Genomic DNA, 19,338 nt, shown 5'->3' on the forward strand with positions numbered 1-19,338 from the left:
CAAAACAAACAACATCCGACCCCAGCTCCACGGGCAGCTGCCTGCACGTAGGGTGAAGGCAGGTAGGAAGTGGCTCGGCGCACCTGTGCACACCTGCGCCGTGGTGCAGGTCAGAGGGTGAATCCCACCCGTGCCCCCAAGTGCACCCTGCGCCCAGCTCTTCCGAGACCCCCAGGGGATGCTCAGCTCAAGTCCTTGTCCCCTGGTGAAATTGGCCATTTACAACTGCCCCTTTCCCATGTGTCCCCACAGTTTACGTGCTCACGCTGCAGGCCTGGGTCCTCCTGCGGTCCCTGAGCAGGTGCTGCAGCCCACAGGGCTGCAGGGGCTATGGGGGCTGCACCAGGGGGCTGTGCAGGGGCTGTACTGAGGCTGGTTAAGGGGGTTGCACCAGTGCTGGGAGAGCGCTGTACTGGGGTTGCACTGGGATTGCACAGGGTGTGCATGGGGGGGCTGCAGCAAGGCTGGGACAAGGGGCTGAACTGGAGGCATCTGGGGCCGCAATGAGGGTGTTCAGGGGCTGCGTCGGGACCATGTGCGGGCTGCTTGGGGGGGTTGCATGGAGGTGGCTGGGGCTGCGCTGTGGTTCTGCAGTGGCTGCACAGGAGGGCTGTGCTGGAGCTGCAGTGGGGATGGGGGGCTGCATGGCAGGGTTGTGGGGACCACACGGTGGGGTGCACTGGGGGTGTCCAGTAGTTCCATGTGGATGCTGCACTGGGGTGTCCGATAGCTGTATGGGGGGCTGCATTGGGGCGTCCGATAGGTGCATGGGGGGCTGCACTGGAGTGTCCGGTAGCTGCATGTGGATGCTGCACTGGGGTGTCCGATAGCTGCATGGGGGGCTGCACTGGGGCTCCCCGTGGGGCTGCGCGCACCCCGCAGCCGCACTCCCGTCCCCTCCGTGGCGGGAAGGGGGTTCCCAGCGGCGGCCCCCCGGGCTGGGCAGGGAGGAGCGTCCCGTCCCGTCCCATCCCGTGCAGTGCCGTGCCCGGCCGTGCCGCGGCGTCCCGCCCCGCGCCGTCCCGCCCCCCCCCCGCCCTCCCGCCCGGCCCGGCCCGGCCCGCCGGGGCTGAGCAGCCGCGGGAGGCGCCGGCGCTCGGAGTCGCTGTGCTCGGCGCTGGGGCGCGGTGTGTCTGGGGTTCCCGGCGGGGCAGCGCGATACCGGCACCGGCTCGGCCGAGGCCCCGCGGATCTATGCGGCTGTGAGCGGCGGGAGCAGAGCGGGATGGAGCGGCTCCTGGCCCCCGGCCTTCTGGTGCTCCTGCTGCCCGTCCTGACGCGAGGTGAGCGCCGCCGCCACGGGCCCCGGAGCGGCCGCCCCGGAGCCCGGCAGGAAGTTTGTTGAGAGCGGGGCCGGGCGCGGCGGGGGTCCCGGTCCCGGCTGGGCTCCGCGGGGCACCGCGGGAACTCGAGCGCGGCGCCGTCGGGGGGTCCGGGACGCGGGTTCCCCGTGGGAACCGGGACTCGGTGTCGCGGGATGCCTGGGAACCGAGCTCAGCTCCCGCGGGGGAACCGGAGCTCGGCGCCGCCGGGGGAAGCGGGGCCGGAACCGTTGGGGGAGCGGGGCTCGGCACCGCGGGGGGTCGGGGAGGCCGGACCGCGGGGGGGCCGGGGCTCCGCGTCCCGGAGGAGGTGGCGGGGCAACGGCGCTCGCGGCCGCCGGGAACCGGAGGTCGGTACCGGGGAGTGCTGCGGGGAGCTGCGCTCGCTGCCGTTGAGGGAACCGGAGCTCGGTACCGCGGGAGCCGGAGCTCGGGACGGGCTCGGCGTGCAGGGCGGGCGCGCTCCTGCCTGTTGTTCTGCGAGAGCTTTTGACCGTTTTGCAAATTTTTCTCGGTTTCCTGTTTCTTGAAAGTCAGCCGGGTCTCCTCCGGGGCCCCCCCGGCGCCGGCCCCGGGGCGGGTCCGAGTGCTTCGCCGCAAAGCGCTGGGCAACTGTCGGGGCCAGCCGGTCGGGGCCGGGTTGAAGAGCCCTAAAAGTGGCCCGGAGGTGCGGGGCGGAGCGGGGAGCAGCGCGCCGCGGGGGGCCGGGGGCCTGCGATGCACCCCCCGAATCGGGGTCGAGCGAGCAGCCTCCTCCGGAGCAGGAGTATCCTGGGAGGATTTTGGGAAAGGAAAGCAGCGGGGTTGCCCTCAACCCGCTCCGCACCAGGGCAGCGCGGGCTGAGAGCCATGCCTGGCACCCGGCCCCTTGGAGGCAAAGTTTGCAGAAAGTTGTGCCCAGCACCCCACTCCACCCCCCGTGGGACACGCGGGGCTGGGGACAGAGTCTCCACGCTGCGGGGTGACCCCGGGGTGCCCGGGGCTCAGCAGCCATCCAGGGGACAAGTTTGGTTCTGGCGGTGGCGGTGCGAAACTGGAATCGCTCAGAGTGAAACTGCACACACGTGTCGCAGAACCAGTTACCGTGAAGAGCGAGCAGGGCAGAGAAGGGGAAGAGCGAGCCAGGGTGGAAATCGGAAGCGATTCTGGTACTTTCAGCAAGTTGCTGTGGTAACTGTGCAGAATTTGGCTCTGAGGGCCAGACAATGAAACCTTTACTCATAGCAAGTTGTGATGGGCCACTCATTTCATTACTGAGTTAGTGGTAACTAATGGGCCCTCGGGCGCGTGGTTTTTCCCAAATGGCATTTGTCACTCAAGGACCTGCTCTGGGGTTTCTCTCTGTCAGTCCTCCTGCTGGAGGAGAAGGCAGAGCCTACTTTCAAGCCCACCCTGAGTTTATTTTTAGGTGAGCCTCTCTGTGCTGGGGCCATGCGGTCCCTGCTCACCTCCATCACCCTGCAGCCCCCATCTCCCCAGGCTGCTCCGAGGGTGTCGTGAAGCCCGTCCCTGGTCCGGGTGACACTAGGGGATGCAGCCCCCCCCGCTGCCACCCGGGACCTGTGCTGTAGCTCACACTTCCCTTCTGTTTGCAGGTTTACGGTGCACACAGCTTGCTGAATCCTGCCTCAACGGGGGCAAGTGTGAAACTTTTCTCAACGGGACAGAGGTGTGCCAGTAAGTATGGAGGAGCCAGAGGATTTTCATCTCCCCCGACCAAAGTATTGACATGCATGTTGACTTTGCTTTGAAGGCTCTGGATTTAATAGGGCAAGATGCGTTTTCTTTCCTTGAGTGGCAAGAATAACCTGCTCGTGTAGGAGTCGCTGCGAGTTTGGCAGGATTGGGCTTTGTTCCTAGCTGGGTGGAAAAACATGGGCAAAGGGCCATGTTTTGCTGGTGTTAACCTATGCAGACTGCCCTGCTGATGGAGCAGGAGGTAGGGCCAGCCCACGGCACTCGTTGGACCGTCGGGCAGGGAGGGAGGCTGTCTGTCTGTCTGTCTTCCAGCTATTCCCTCCTGGCCCTGAAGCGTTGCCTTTCAGTCCCTTGCACCCTGGCAGTTCGTGGTGCGGTGTCCAGTACACCTCCAATAAACGTTCCAGAGGGATTTCATGGTGTGGCTCTGGCTGCTGGAGCCGCACGTTGATGTCCGTGGGGCTGCGGGGCATCACGCGGGGCAGGCGGGGGAGCGGGGCCACCTCCTCCTCGGCACAGCCGCGCCGGTGCCAAGCTGCGGTCCAGCCCGGCGTTCCTGGCGGGCCCTGGCACCCGGGCAGGAGCTTTCTCCAAGCCGATTGTGGGGGAACGGATGTGTAAAGCATTGGGACTCTTTGAAGGACCAACCGACCCACCGCAGCGATGGCCGATTCACTCCAGGCTCCCAGGGAACAATAACCAAGAGAAATGAATAAGACTCCGTCTCCCTTTTTAAAACTATTCCATAAAAGAAATGTGAATGGGCAAGGCTCTGTTTTCCGGCCAGATTTCCCCTCTGCCTGTTGAACGTGGCCTGAGCTGCGAGCAGGCGGGGAGACGTTCCCACCCACCCCAAACTTCCAAATAGGAAGTCCTCGGAGGAGGAACCTGAAGGCATTTCCAATCCCAACCTGTTGAATGGCAGTTTCCCTTGACAATGTGTGTTGCTTTTTTGCAAATGCGCCTGGGTGCCGTTACTCTGCCCAGTAGCTGGGCACCTCCCGCCCCCTTCTCCAAGCTGAGCCCCCCAACCCTTTGGTGCAAATAAATCAGCAAATCAATCAGGCACATGAGCAATTTAATGGACAAAGGCTGGGTCCCTTTGTGAGCCACTAATGAATGCACGCCACTTTTTTTTGCACAGAAGCCCTTACCAACGCTTGACGCTCTAAATCTTGTTTTCTTTCATTCAAAGAGCGACAGCTGGGATTCGGTCGAAATTCGGCAGCTATTGTTAAGGGAGGCAGATTAATGCTGTGTGACTAATCATGTATGGCTTCCCAGAATGCCCAACCCTCCACCCCCTCCCCAACCTTACACCCCTCCTTTTCCTTGTGGTCATTCTTCCCTTTTTTTCTTAAGTCTCTGCAACTCCTGATTTACATTTCATGTACAGATGGTGATGGAATCTAATTAGATCTGATGTGTGCGAGCTCTATTTGATGGAAAAGCCTCCAAAGTAGGCTTGAGCTGGACTTTTTTTTAAGGGAAAAAGTTAACTTTAAAGAACTTTTTCGTTGCTAGCTGTGAATAACCGCCTCTCTCTTGGCTGCGGACACTGGGATTGATTCGCGAGTGCATGTGAGTTATTTTTGCAGGAAAGCAAGGTGTGTGCCCTCGGTGTGTTAAAGCGCTTGTCCCGTGCAGGGAACACTCCCTGGGTGATGGGGGCAGATATTAGAGGTACTGCTAGACCGGAGGAGGCACAACTTTCCAAAGCATCCAATAGCAGCTCGCAGAATCCTGGTTTTTCACTTGTTTGAATCTCTCTTTACGAGGAGTTTTGCTTCCAAGCTCCTTAAACAAAGCAGAGCCAAGAACACAGATACCAGACGCAGCAAAGCTTGGCACTGCCCTTTGGCGCCTGCGTGAAATGCACCATTTTGGCTACTGGCCACATCTCCGCTCGGCCTGGCACTTAACAAAGTTTGGCCATAAAGCCCCATTGTGCTGCCCCCACAAATCCAATTAGAAAGTGGAGTGAAATAAATAGCGTACGAGAGAGACGCTACTCCAGCGGACGAGCGTCCCGGCGTTTGTGGCGGGAGAGAGCTCGTTGGGTTACGTGAAGACGACTCTGATAACACCAAACCCGAGTTATCAGCCCTGTTACGGAAAGGGAATCGTCGGTGCGAGACGAGGAACTTTCTCTGCCTTTATTACTTTACAGCGCTAGTTTGTAGAACTCCAGGTGCCTTATCTTGCTTGTCCCTTTGCCAGGCAGTCCGGGGCGCGCGGGGCTGTGATTGAATGGAGAGGACTGAGCGTTTGATCGGCAGGAGGGCTCGTGACAGAAGCGGCCTAATTAAGCCGCCTTTGGAGCTGCTTTTCGTCTTGGCAGGGGCAGCCGGGTCTTTCAGTGCTGGAAGAGCAGCAGAGTTTTGTGCACCTTGCAGGGACTCGGGGTGTCTCTGTCCCACGTGTGGCACTTGCACCGGCTCTGGAGCTTTCAAAGGTCTCGTCTGCAGAGGGCTGGGACCAGCAGACGGCGGCTGGTGCCCTGTTCCGTGTGTGGTTTCTCGGCTCTGGGGAGCTGCGGCTTTCCCGAAGAGTCACTCACCCTCAATTAAGGCATTTTCCCAGGCAAAATGAGAAGGTTTCCGAAAGATGGTTTTGACTTCTAGTGATAGCTCCTAATTAGACTGTTGGATAACCATAGTTTTGACTGGCATCCCTGCGAACGAGCGGGGCTGATTTTAGCTTGCTGTGCCATGTGACGTTTATTCCCAGGACCTCCCTTGCTCCGCTAGTTAAAAGCAGATGGCATGAAAGAGGGCTGAGTTTCCAACCCCGCTCCACCAGCCTTTCTCCATTAAAGTCTGCGCCTGGGTTGTCATACTCTTGCCTAGAGAAGCCAAAGGAAAAGAATAAGTTAAATTAATCACCAGGCTTGTGCTGGAAGGGGGGAAAAGTCAGTTTGCTAAAGTACTTCCTCTGTTTATGAATCAGCGTGGCGTTGTAGTTCAGCCGGGGCGATGGCTCCTGAGCCGGTGCCCATCGCCACCACCAGCTTCCATGGGCAATGGGCCAGAAAGCTTGGAAGAAACATTCAGAGGGGGACTGTAGTGGTAAGAGATGATTATTTTAGCTCAAAACTCTTTCAGGAGACAACCAGGAAGGCAGAGGAGGGATCCGAGCCCTGCAGTTCTCTGTGCCCTTCGAGTTATTCAACTGCTCAGTCATTGTTATCTCATTGTAAAGGGCGGAAGTTTTCTTCTGGTTTGGTTTTTTTCTCATGTGCTTTAACCCAACGTTATTTCCATGAAATAATAACAAAGAAAAAAATGCAGTCTCCGTGCTGGAGAGGAAGAGGGTGGAGTGTTGAACAATCACCCAGAGGAAGCTCTTAAAGAAGTAGCCGAGCAGTGATTCAGCCATGTTGAGAACTCTCGATGGCTCTTTGAAGCCTGATCTCATTCTCGGAAAGAACAAGGTGGAAATGGGTAAAAGGGTAGATTAAAAATACAAAAGCATCACCTGTTGCAGATTCCAGTGGAAGGGAAACTTTGCCGAGGAGCCCAGCTGGTGAGGTCACGGGGACAGCAGCAGGACTTCTGATGTCTTTTCTAGAAGAATCTCCGTTAACATCTCTCTGCAAGGCGTCTTGATGGTTATCAGTTGTCTCAGGTGGTCCGGCCGACTCCTGCTAACTTGCCTTGGGATTTTATTGGTTGGGCGGTGGTTTGTTGCTCGATTTTTCTCATGGCTTGGTACTTGAGGTGGCCAGAGGGTTGTACTGCATTTGGGCAGGGGCCAACACGGGCGACACTCAGGGCTTATCTTGGTAGGTCCCTCAGCGGTACCTGCAGCACAGGGATGAGCAGGAGACGTGGGGTGATGCTGCTGAGATGAGGTTGCCTGGGGGGTCCCCAGCATCCAGAGGGGATGAGGCATCATCATATAGAGTACGTTTTATTCCACCAAAATCTCTGGCTTGCTGTCTGCCTACCTGCTGGAAGCCACGATGTGTCCGTTTGTTCCAGCTGATCCTACCCGCCCTGGTCTGACCTCCAAGGCTGTTGCGGTTTATTGTATGTAGCATGAGGGAGACATGCTTGGTCATTGCAAGGCCAAGCTATTCACCAATTAAGGGCTTGGATAACATAATCAGCAGGCAGTTAGCAAGTTTTAAAATAACATTGTTTGGAAATGAACCTGCTTTTTCCAGGCCTGGAGGTGTGCTGACCCTCGTTTTGCTCGTGTTAGTAGGTGTCCTGAATGGTAACAGCATGTGTACATGAGTGGAATGTGGAATTTATAGACCATCGGCGTGTTTAATGAGGGTGTAGCCTCAGGGTGCAGTTACCGGGAGCTGGTAAGCTCTGGATCTGGATGGAGACTCCACCATATTTAACCTGTCGCAAAACTCCGGGTGAAGGTTTTACACCGTGTATTGAGGTTGTGGAGTGGAAGAGCCTCTGGGATACCATTTAACCCCCCCTGGGGAAGCAGACCTGCAGTGGGGGCTTGGCTGAGTCCTGTCTCTATCCCAGGGGTCAAAAAGGTGTCTGTGGTCCGTCTGCTGCACTGCAGGTGTGTGGCTTTGTGTCCAGCCAGCTCCTGCTGCTGCCATCTCCCAGGCCATCTATCCGCAGAAGGGCTCCGTCCTTCAGTGCCGGGTTCCTTGGCCAAAGATCTGGAACGAGCAGTAGAAATGGTGTTCAGGGGAGACATTACGTTTTTGTTGCTTGGGTATCTCTGCTCAGAGCAGACGTGAGGGTCAGGGCTTTGGCACCACCAGTGTCAGCGGGGTCTGAAGGGCTTGGGAAGCTCCAGCTGTTAATAGTTAATAGTTTCTTTGCACATCTACTTAATAGCACAGGTCTCTTTGCACATCTACTGCATGTGATGTTGGAAAGCCTTCTCAGCACCTCTCCAGGTCTCAGTGACCCCAGCCCATGGCAGGTCCCACCTGCCTGCTCAGAGAGCCCCAGGACAGGTAGAGTTCCCCACCTGAGGACACTCCAGTCTTTACAATCTGAGCCTTGCTGGTGGAGTGGCTCAGTCCTGCTTCCAGCTGGCCATCTGGCCAAGGTGTGACGGTGCCTGTTCAGACTTGTGCACCTTTGTCTGGACTTTACCTTCCTCTCTGAGCAGTGGTGCCTGCGCCCATTGCAGCTCCACCGTCTACAGCTCCAGCATGTGTCCAGTGGGTCAGGTCACCTCCTCTCACCTCCCCATGTCAGTAGGTGCCCCACAGGCTGGGATCTGCAGTACAGTGTGGAGTTGGGGTTTCCACGTATGTCAAGTGAGGTCTGCTTGGTGCCTCAGTTTCCCTTCATGTGCTGTTGCTTATCTGAACATCAAACCCTGTCTTGGTGTGAGATGGAGCAGCACAACCTGCCAGGCACATCCCGGCTTGTGGAGGTGAATTAGGTGATGGAGGTGCCCCTTGGGAGATGCAGCGCTTGGTGTGAGCATTGCAGGATGAGGACCATGCAAAGGGGTTGGGGATGGGCAGAAGACATTTGACGGGGCTATGTGGAGCTCTGCCCCAGAAAATAATATTTTCAGTTGGAAGGGACCTACAATGATCATCTAGTCCAACTGATGGGGCAGCACCCTGCCCTGTGCAGTGGGCATCGCTCGTGGCCGGTGATGTCCCACATCTGTGTCTGCAAAGGGCTGTTGGGAGCGTGACACCGGTGACACGGGAGTGGTGTGTGCTCTGGATGTGCGTCCCTCGCCCAGCAGGAATTAACGTCTGCTTCAGGCTTTCACCCGTCACACCCTCCCCTTCCCCCACTGCAGTCTGGAGTTAATATTGGAAAAGTCAGTTAAACAGTTAATGTTTAGGCCTTGGTTATTGGGCTCTTTGCACTTTTCCAGCAAAGGGAGCAGAGTTGCATTTTAATGGGAAACTTTCACGCTCAGTCAAGTTGCAAAAATTTATTTGCGCAGAAGTCGTTTTCTTTTAACAAGTTTTCACCCTAATTCCCTTCCCCAAAATCTGAATTTAATGGTATTTATATGGGAAATGGATTTATTAAGTTTTAATGATGGTATAATGTTGCCCTTATTTAATAGAAGGGGCAGGCGGCCTTGCGGTGGGGGGCAGGGAGGGCTGGGTGCCGGGAGCACCCATGGGATGGGGAACCTGTTGCTTTGGGTTCGATCTAAAGTCAGTGTAGCTGTGAGTGGCGGTGTTGGGCTTTGCTGGGACTGTGCTGGGCTGTGCAGGATCAGTCCCAGGCTGTTGAAAGGGCTGAGCCTTGCTGATTCCTCCTCATCCTCCTCCGGAGCTCCTGGCACGATGTGACACTACCTGTGTCTGCTACAACTGTCACCGAGAGGAGGGTCTTCACTTTGTCACCTGGTCTGTCCCATCAGCAGGGTGATGGAGACCCCAAGGACTTTATGCTCCCCACCAGCATCACTGCCTGGGGGGCTGTGTGTTTGAGCATGCAGTGATTTATTTTAAGATGGAAATTATCTGCTGTTGATGAGCAGCCGTGGAGCAGAAGATGTCCCCAGCCTTCCCGCCCCATCAGTGCATCCTTGCACAGGGGGATCAGAAAAAGTCCCTCTCAAAGTCACTCCTGGCCAGTTAACCCCTGGAATAGCCCCTCTCGGGGCAGGTGGGGACAGTGGGATGTGCTGCCGGCTCTCGTACCTGCTGCCCATCAGCCGCTCTAGCCCTGTGCAGCGGCTCCGGCGCGGGCTGGGAGAGTGACCCCACCGGGGAGCAGCCTGGGAGGAGGGGGGGACTCTCCCTGGCCCCTATTAAAATGTTAGACACAGACCTCCGAGTCAAAAGGCAGGGCGACAGACGGCCCTTTCACAGGGCCTGCTGCTCCCCACAAAAGGGGGGTTTCCAGGGGAGGGGGGCAGGAATGCGCGCTGCGGCCGGAGGGCAGAGCCGCCACCATTGTCCCCTCTCCCTCGGCGAGGGCGTCATGTTGACACAGGGATTTCTGCCGGCAAAAGGTGTCAGAGGCAGAGTCTTCCCTCCCTCCCTCCCTCCCCATTTCCTTGGTTAAACTCAGCAGCAACAGAAATGCCAGGATACAGATCCCAGGAGCAGATACCCGTCTGCTTGGGGGTGCTTTACGTCCATCAGGCTGCGGTTTCCAAGGAGGGGAGGTTTTTGTTGCTAATAACTGGTTTGGGGAGCTTTGCTTTGCTTGCAAAGAGAAACCAACGGCTTGGTGGCTGTGAGGTTGAGGGGAGGTGGATCCGTCGCTGTCCGTCCGTTGTCATCTTTGCCCGCTCACCGTCTCACCGAAACAGCCCCGGTGTGAATTGCTCCGGCTTTCGGTGGGGTTTGTGCTGCAGGGACACCCGTGTGCTCTGCCAAACCCCCCTCTCCTCCTGTTTATAAATATTGGAGCTAAATATAGCTTGTTTAAACTCTTGGTGGCTGTTCAGATCCTAATCTTAGGTTTTATGTTCAGGAATAGAAGAGTGGGATGGTGGGGTCACGCATGTCCCGGGTGGGAGTTTTCCATATTTGGCTCTCGGGCAGCGCAGTGTTTAGGCAGAACTTGGTTTGAGGGGGAAAAGGAGAAAAATAATGAGAGTTCATCATCACTCGGTGAGATGGTGACACTGTGTGTGTGCCAGAGCTCCCGGGAGCAAGACAGTGAAACTGCCCTGCACAGGCAGCAAGTGTGGGCAGAGGGAGAGAAAATGGGCATTTACCCCAAAAGTGATGGGGAGGGGAGGGTGCCCTCCATTACCAATAATGCTGGGCTGGCAGGTGGCCTGGGGAGGTGGAAATTCCTCATCTCCCCCAAATTCCAACTTCTCCGTCTGCTGCCTTAAAGAATACAACATTTTTCAAGGGGAAGCACAAGTGAAAAATCAAAACAGGGAGCAGTTGTGGTGGGTGCTTTTGACTGCCAGAGCTGCTGGGCAACACTGTGGAGGAAAAGAGCCGGGGAAGTTCATGGTGTCCAACCGGCACATCAGTCACTGGTGCGGGCACGTGCTTGGGGACCTGCCCCGGGGTGCTTGTCCCTGCCCCAGGGTGCTTGTCCCTGCCCCGGGGTGCTTGTCCCTGCCCTGGGGTGCTTGTCCCTGCCTTGCGGGTGGGCAGCGGGACCATTGCCAGCCTTAGCCAGGTTGTGTTCCCTGGGGATGCTCCACTGGAAGCACATCCTTCATGGTCACCCCATCAATGGGCTCCTTCAAGAGAAGGAGCGGGATGAGCGGGAGAGCAGAGCTTGGCAGTCGCTCCCACAGACAATGAGGCCGTACGGATTTACACCAGCAGAGGATATAAAAAGCATTAACTGGGGGAGGAAAACAAAAATATTTCATAGCGGCCATTGTTGAGGGTGGGAATGAGGCGAGTTTTGTCTTGGTCTCTTCCTTCGACATCTTTCATGTTTATTGTGAATGAAGCTCCATTGAAAGGCAGCTCCTTCCCAGGTAGCTGGTTACCACCCCGTGAATAGCCTGGCCACTTTGCTTAGTAATGGGATTATATTGTTTTTCATTACAATGGGAACTTTGATTCCCAAACTGTCCTGACTAATGTCTGCTTAAGAAACAAAGCCATTTTTTTTCCCTTTCTGCTTTGTGCTGGTAGGAGGAATAGAGCTCTAGCATGTCTTTCCCCACTCCCGTCCATGCTTTGGGAATTCCTTTAGTTTCTCTCCAGATGAAAGTCTGGGTCTTAAAATCTCAATTAGATGGCTTGGGCTAGGTCAAAAATGAAATGGAACAAAAAAAACACATCAAAGACTTCGGATTGCACTTTGCTTTTTTTAATTAAACAAGACTGGAGATCTGCTCTTGCTTTATTAACCTGATGTCACTTGAAGTAACCTGCTGCTTTGCCAACCACCCTCCCTGTGTGAAACTCTGTTTTTTTCCCAGGCTGGTGTCCCGGTGTGTTTAATAAAGCAGGGCTTGGATGGAACTTTGTTAGAAAAACCACCAGTTTGGTCTAGCGCTGGGTTTTGGTGCTGGGAGACGCGTCGCGGCTGCTGGGGGTGTTTGTGGGGCTGTGCTGGCGCCGGGGCCGGCGGGAGCTTTGGGGTGCAGTGGCTGGCCAGGGTGCCCCACGCGGGTGAGGGGGGGCTCTGTCTGCACCGCCTGCGCTCTCCTGGGAGCCGTGGTGAAGCCTTTGGTTTCTTAACGGACTCATGTGCCAGAAACCACAGAGCCAAGCTGCAGGTGAGACGTGGTGAGCCCAGCCGTGCCCGCTGCAGGGAGGGGGCTTGAGCATCCCCTGGCAGCCCCTGCAAGGGCAGGGGGGACCCTCTGCCACCCCCTCCACCCTGCAGCCCCAGGGAGGTAATGGCAGTGTCTGAAAGCGTTCCCCATCTCCCTGCACCCATCCTCCTCCAGCTGGGCCACCCTGAGCAGGATGTCAATGCTGCAGTGGCAGATGGGACCGGAGTGCAGGATGCTGAGCTCTGCTTTCCCAACCGGACAGGTTTCCAAGCTTGTCTGCCTTCCTCAGGCTCCGGAGCACATTCCTGTGCTCAGTGGGGTGTTTCCGAGGTGGGCTGACCCCGGGTAGGCAGTCGGACACACCTGTGGTCCCTGATGATGCTCCGTGCAGGAACATGGGAGGTGTTGAATGAAATAAGATGGAATGGGAAGATGGAATAAGAAGCGGATCTCTCAGTGGCATGGAGACATCCCCGAGCACCGGCCCTTTCTCTGGTTGGACTGGAGCTGCGGGAGATCTGAGTCTCCCGGGCTGGCACCGAGCAAACGTGTCTTAGGGGGAAGGGTGTAACTCCAGCAGAGAGCTGGGGTGGTGCTCCTGGGCTGTGCCAGCCGGGAAGCCACTGGCACAACTGGAAAAGTGACTCTTGTGTGCGGATGTCTGATGGCAAGCCAGCATAACGCCCAGGCTCTGCCGCTGCTGGGGCTGGGAGGGAGGTGGTTGTGGTTCCCAGTTGTAAGCCCAAGGATGATGGTGACCCCGAGAGCTGTGGGGACGATGGGACAGGGTCGTGTCACCGCTCTGCAGCCGGGAGCAGCATGAGGTGGCTGCGGTCCTGTGTGTGGCTAAGGGAGGCTCAGCTGCTGGCTATTTCTCCTTCCCTGTCTTGTTGCCAGCAAACACATGAAATGCCAGCGTCCTGCTCACATTTGGCTGCTTATTTTGCTCCATGGAGTCCGGACCGGGCTGGCACAGGGGTCTGCTTGGTCACACAGTGTGTTTGCTGCTGTCGAGGGCTCTGCGGGTGTGACGGTCCCTCGCTGGGGACCCTCTGCACCATGCAAGGTCACAGTCGTGGTTTCTGAGCCACCTCTTCATTGGGGCGGCTTTGCCAGGGACTCTGGGGTGCAGGGAGGGTGGCTCGTTTGGGGTGGCTGCCCTGGGCCATGGGTACCGCAGGGCAGAGAGCGGCATCCCCCAGGCCAGCCTGGGGATGGGTGTCGGGGTGGGGGCTGTTCCCCTGGCAGGGGACACCCCGCACCCAGCGCCTCGGTTTGCTGCTGCCCCAGAGGCAGCGGGAACTCTCCCGGCCACATTAGTCTCAAGTGCCCCCAAAACGGGGCTTGAATAAAGACCTGAGCTGCCCTTCCTCGGCTTTCCCACGGTGCTCGTACCTTGGGGAAAACAACCGCGGCCGTTTATGCTTCCAGCAGATGAGGGTGAGGAAGAGGTTATGTGATAGCAGTGCAGATAAGAGGTGGCCTGGACGTGGGGCCAGCAGCTGCGATGGGGCTCCCCGCCAGCCCCCCGTCCCCTCCTGCAGCGTGGGGGCTGCCCCCTGGACCTGTCCCCACTGTGGGATGGTGATGGGGGACAGCCCCTGCGTGTCCAGTGGCCGTGCTCCAGCTTACACCTGGTTTTCATTTTGCTCATTGGTTTATTTTGCACGTTTTAAGCCCAAGGTGGGTTTTACCTCCGCATCATCCCCCCGCACCTCTGAACCCGCCCCCAGCCCCCAAGCTGCGCTTGTGCAGGGCTGACGCATCCCGAATTTGAACAAAGCTCCCGTGCCGCCGTGCGGGAGCCGTGCCGGGGCGGGCTGGGCTGCGGGAGCGCCTGGGTGTCATCTGTGCCGGCCGTGGCAGATGGCAGCTTAGCACAGAAAGGAAAACAGTCTTGGGTCAGAGGTCGCAGAAACATCTGCCTCGGGATGCTTTCAGTGCCCGCATTGCTGCGGAGGGACAAAACCTGTTGCTGGTGGGTTGGAGGAAAAGCCTCGCGCGCTGCGAGCAGGGAGGGAGCGAACAAAGGGCCAGCAGCGCAGAGCTGTGTGCACAGAGCACCCGGTGTGGGGCTGCGGGGGCCGGGACGGGCACCCCGACTCTCCCAGCACTGCTGGTGGGGCTGAGAGCTGCAGCGCTCGGGCAGCACGTGTGTAAAGCAAAGGGGGGCAGTGGCGCGGCAGCAGAGCCTGTGGGCTCTCCCGCGCTTCTGCATCTCACTTGTGCTTTGGATTATAGGATCTGACGAGGTTTTCTGGAGCCCTGCTGAAATCACTGCAGCGCTGGGCTGCAGTTTGTCACTTGTGGAGGATGTGCAGCAGACACAACAAATGCACGTGCCCATGCCGAGCTGATCCAGATTTGGCCTGGGCTCGGAGCTGGGAGTGGGGTGGGAATCAGGGGCCGCTGTTCCCATTCCCAGGCCATCCCCCGGGACTCGCTGTCTGACCTTGGACGAGGCCTTCTCCGTCACCCTTCACATCGCCCATGAATCACGGTGGAGATTTATGGGTTGGGAGCACGGTGCATTATTAATTGTGCCTCCCCCCTCGCAGTGGTTTGTGCGAGTGGTCGCTCAGGGCTGGTGTGGAAGGGGAAGATGCGTTGCAGCCTGGTGTCATGGGAATCCAGCCCCAGACTCTGCCTGACCCCCCGAAACAAAGAGCCACTTGGATGTACCACAGCTCCAGACGCTCAAGGGCTGTAAATCGGTGTGTTCACACCTGCAAGGAGCACATGCAGCATCCCCATCTGCAGGGATGGGGACCAGCTGCTGCATCGCTGTCCCCTCTCCTGCCTGGGGCTTCGGTGACAGCCCCAGTCCCTTGGTTAGGTCATGTAGAAAACATCCTAGAAGTGAAAAGTGATGAGACTGTCTGTCCTGACCTGCTCCTTGTGCTGGGAGTGGGAGCGTTGGGCACTGGAGCAGGGCTCAACCATCACCGGGGTCAGGGTCTGTCGCCCTCCATCACTGTCTAGAACAGCAGGGTGGGTCATGGCTGGAGGGTTTGGTGCCTCTTCGGCAGGTTAATGAGTCAACAGAAACGTTTCTCAGCTGCGTGCTCAGGGGAGGGAGAGACACCAATATTTTTAGCCCTTGCTGTGTCACGCGTGGGGCTGGGAGCGTGGCTGCGCTGGCCTCTCTGGGGATTTCATGGGAGCTCCTCGGGAGCTCGGCTGCCTTTCACCACCTCAAAGCTGGTTTCTAATGGCCCTTTGGAGCTGTTTTTGCTCCTGGAGCACCCACCCTGTCCTCTGCCAACACATATATATATAATTAAAGCATAGCTTTAATGTCTCTTATGCTAATTTCCTTGAGCTGCCTGGGGTTTGGTTTGGGTAGCCCTCGCTTGGGAAATGCCAAAGGAAAAACCACAGGGTGATGTTCACCTGGCTGAGCCCACGGGGACGTCGCATCCTCTGTGTCTGCTCACCTGGGAACCCTGACGCCACCACCCACTGGTATGTTTTTTTACGGAAAATAAAGCTTAGCTCCTTGGGCTTGAACTTTAGGAGAGGTTTTTAGCCCCTGGAGAATTAGGTGGATGCATGATGAGGTTGCAGCACGGCTGCGAGCTGAACCTGGCTCTGCTGAATCCAGCCTTTCCAGACCTGGGAGAGCTGAAAAATAACTACGTCTTGGGCTGGCCTTATTCTTCACCTGGTTTTTGATCTCTTGCTTTGCATGAGAGGCTTGTCTTCAGGCTTTCGTCTGCAGCCGGGACTCTCTAAAGCTGTTGTGGTTGCTGGGTTTTTAAATGCAGCTCCAGAGTCTCGGGCCATCAGTGAGCCCTGGGACCTACGCCGGGGGGAAACAGTGAAATTCACCCCGTGGCTTCAGTCTGCAGCCATTCCCTGCTTCGCTTCAGACTTGCTGTTGCAAATGTGGGCAGGAATCGCATCGTTCCTGTGCAGAAGCATCTGTGGATGCTGCAGGAGCAGTGTCGAAGCCACCAGGTGCAGAGCTGCTGTGGGCACATCCCGGGCGCTGCCGCACGCGAGCAGGGGTGTTTGGTGTCCTTGTTTCATGCTCTTGCTGAGCAGGATTGTCACTGTCACAAGAGCCGTATCCCGACCGGCAGACGGAGCTTCTGCTTTGATACCTGGAATTAAACTGAGATGCCTTAGAAAGCGCGAGGAGGAGTTTGAGGGGGCTCCCCGAGCCGAGAGCTGGCGCGGTGTGTGTGACAAGTCTGTGAGGGCCGTCCCCATCCCTGCTCTGGTTGGGATTCGGGAATCGCCGGGTATCCACAGCACGTCTATGTTGCACAGATGCAAACGCCTCTGTGGGTTATAGCAGGGACCATACCGGATTTGTAGTGTGCCTGTGTTCTATTGCATTTTTTTCTGAAGCATCGCTTCACCAGTACTGCTCAGTAGCTGGGAATACCCATCTCGCAGGGAGGAGAAATGCAGCTCACGAGTGTACCCCGATGCTGCCTGCCCGCATGTGCCCGTCGCCCTGCTCAGCCCCTTTGGCTGGAGCAGACCCGTGCCGAGCCCTTCAGTGGCGTCTGCCGCACCCTCCACTCGCTCCTTGAGCCGATTGTGTCCATAAACCAGCTCTTAAACAAATAGAAAGCCGTTTAAAAAAAAATAATCTGCAAACTCCACAAAACTCGAGGGCTTTCCTGAAGCAAAAGGCTGGAGCAGCCCAGCTGGGTGGGGGGCAGCCCCCAGCCCCCTGTGCCTTCAGGCAGGGGCTCCCTGCCCCCAAGAGAGTTCCTCTAATCACTAATTAACCTCCTGGCTAATAACCATGCCCAGGCTCGGGCTTGGCTTCCCATCCATGAGCCGAAACCACCAGTTGCGGCACTGAAATTGGAAACGGTCTGAACACTAATTGGGTGGGAGGGCTCTCGGCTCCGCGCCCCTCGCTCCAGCCTCATTTAAGCCCCGCGGTGCAGGAACCCAAATCCCAGCGATCGCCCCGCCGGCTCGGCCCGGGGTGCGCAGCATCACCTCCCAGTCCCAGCTGCCCGCGGCGGCACCGTCCTAACCGAATCCCGCTCCGGGAGCCAAATCCCGCGCCGTGGCGGTTCCCGCGCACTCGGTGGTTCCCGCGCTGCCCTGGGGCTCTTTGTCCAGCATCAATTTGTTTTTCTTATTCTTTTTTTTTTTTTCATTCCGCCTTTTTCTCCCATTGGAGAATCTCCCGCCGCCCCCCTGTCCAGCCAGCCGCCGGCAGAGCCCGGAGGATTGTTTTAAGAAAAAAAGCGTGTGTGGTGCGGGGAGAGGGGGGGGAGCGCGGTGCATTTTAACAGATGACTGCACACTTGAGCGGTTTGCCGGCGGCGTGCCTGTGCCGGCCGGCCGGCCCCGCACAATGCTCCCTCTCAGGCGGCCGCGGCCCCCAGCCCCTCGCATTCCCCCGCGCGGGGCCGCGGCGCAGCCACCCAGAAGCGCCCATCGCCCCATGGCCGCGGCGTCCTGGGCTCGGAGCCGCCGGCGAGCCGGGCATCGGCCGCGGGCGCCGGCAGCTGCTCTGCCTCATTAGGATGCACACCTGCTCCCCGCCGCCCTTTGTGTGCTGAGCAGATGCCCTGATTTATTATTATACACATTTTCTTTTTCATTTGGCCTGGATAATGCCGTCTCATTAACTCAAAATGTCTCCGAATCCTGACAAATTCTCACACAATCCCCAACAATGAAATCAGAATTGGGTTAAAAAAAAAAAAGTGGGGGAAGAGGAGAGGGGGAAGCGGGGCTGAAACGTGGTCCTGCCGCCGGCACGGCGCGGCAAAGCACGGCGGCTGCAGGTTGAGCTGGCAGAGGACGGGGGTTTGCTGGCTCTACTTTACCGGGGAGCCCCACATTCTTGTTTTGGGGTTCATAGGTGGGTGGGGGTTGCAGTTGGTGCTCTCTGCAACATTCCCTGGGATCCCCTGCTTGCCCCAGGGGGGCTGCCTGCCGCAGGAGCCCCGCAGGACCGTGCCCAAGGCTTGGGGACACAAGGTCCCACCAGTTTGGGTGGCGATGGTTGCGAGCTGAGTGCTGCGTGTCCCGCTCTGCTGCGGTGGCATTGCCATCGCGGTGCGGGACGGCAGCGTGCCGGCATCGCCTCGCTCCTCCCATGCCCCGCTCGCAACAGCTGCTCGGCGCAGCCCAGCCGGGGCGGCAAATCTCCCTTTGGAAGCGGTGTAACGTGAGCAGAGCTGCTTGGGGACAAAACGCGCAGCATCTCGTGTTGCAGGCGCGATGCAAGAGATGCTGCATGGGAGGGTTTGTGCTGGGGAGGTGCTGGAGAGTCTTGTCCCCAGGTTCTTCATTGAGTGTTGGGTGCCCACGGTCTCTCTGTGCAGAGCTTTGCTCTGTCCTTCCCTTTCCTGGGGGGCAGCTCCCCGCTCTGCAGGGTCCTTTGCCAGCCCCATGTCCTGCTCAGTGTCGCCGGGACTTGTCCTTGCAGCGTGTCCCCGTCACCCCGGTCCTGCAGCAGGCAGTTGCTCCAGCCTTGTCAGCCAATGGTGACAGATGGTTGAGCCGGTGGCCGCGTCAGGGGGCCGTTTTCTCAGAGCCCCCACGCAGAGGGACGCGGCAGCCGGGGCCACTCTTCCCTCCTTGCACAGGGTTTGTCATCGGGGAAGATCTCAGCTGGCTGCGAGGAGCAGGAATGTGTTCCACCTGCTACCAGCCAGTGCTGAGCCCGAGTTTGTGTTTGAGTGATTTCTTAGGATGGAGGAAGGATAAACATCACCCTGGTGGGGCAGGGACCGGTAAGCGGGGGGGAGCAGAAAAAGCGTGTTGTGATGAGAAGCAGGACGTCAGCCCTGGAGGCTGCGGTTTTGCAAGTCGGCGCAGGCCCCTCGATGGGGGACGCCTTTGTTCCCAGCACCTCTTTCATCTTCCTCTTCTCAGCCCGGAGCGGCCGAGGCAGAGCCTGGCAATTGCTAAACCCGCCGTGCTGGGATGCGGTGCAGAACTGGGCTCAGGGGGTGTTTATAGTCATAGAATGGTTTGCGTTGAATGGGAAATCAAAGCTCATCCAGTCCAGCCCCTGCCACGAGCAGGGACATCTTCACCAGCTCAGGGTGCTCAGAGCCCCGTCCAGCCTGTCCTGGGATGTCTCCAGGGATGGTTCATCCACCACCTCCCTGGGCAGCCTGAGCCAGGCTCTCACCACCCTCAGGGGCAACAATTTCTTCCTCATGTCCATCCTGAATCTCCCCTCTTTTAGTTTAAAACCATCACT

General features: G+C 57.8%; 1 protein-coding gene across 3 annotated transcripts in view; it reads left to right on the forward strand.

The window, feature by feature from the left end:
* The first annotated feature begins 1,103 nt into the window (after window positions 1-1,103).
* Window positions 1,104-19,338, forward strand: part of NOTCH1 (notch receptor 1) — a 42,527-nt gene continuing 24,292 nt past the window's right edge. For all 3 annotated transcript variants that reach the window (XM_082067541.1, XM_082067543.1, XM_082067542.1), the window contains exons 1-2: window positions 1,104-1,283; window positions 2,918-2,999. In XM_082067541.1, coding sequence (XP_081923667.1) covers window positions 1,226-1,283; window positions 2,918-2,999 — 140 coding nt within the window. In that variant the 5' untranslated portion in view covers window positions 1,104-1,225. The remainder of the gene's footprint in view (window positions 1,284-2,917; window positions 3,000-19,338) is intronic.

The sequence above is a fragment of the Streptopelia decaocto genome, assembly GCF_964273445.1.
Source record: "Streptopelia decaocto genome assembly, chromosome: 17".
NCBI lineage: Eukaryota > Metazoa > Chordata > Aves > Columbiformes > Columbidae > Streptopelia > Streptopelia decaocto.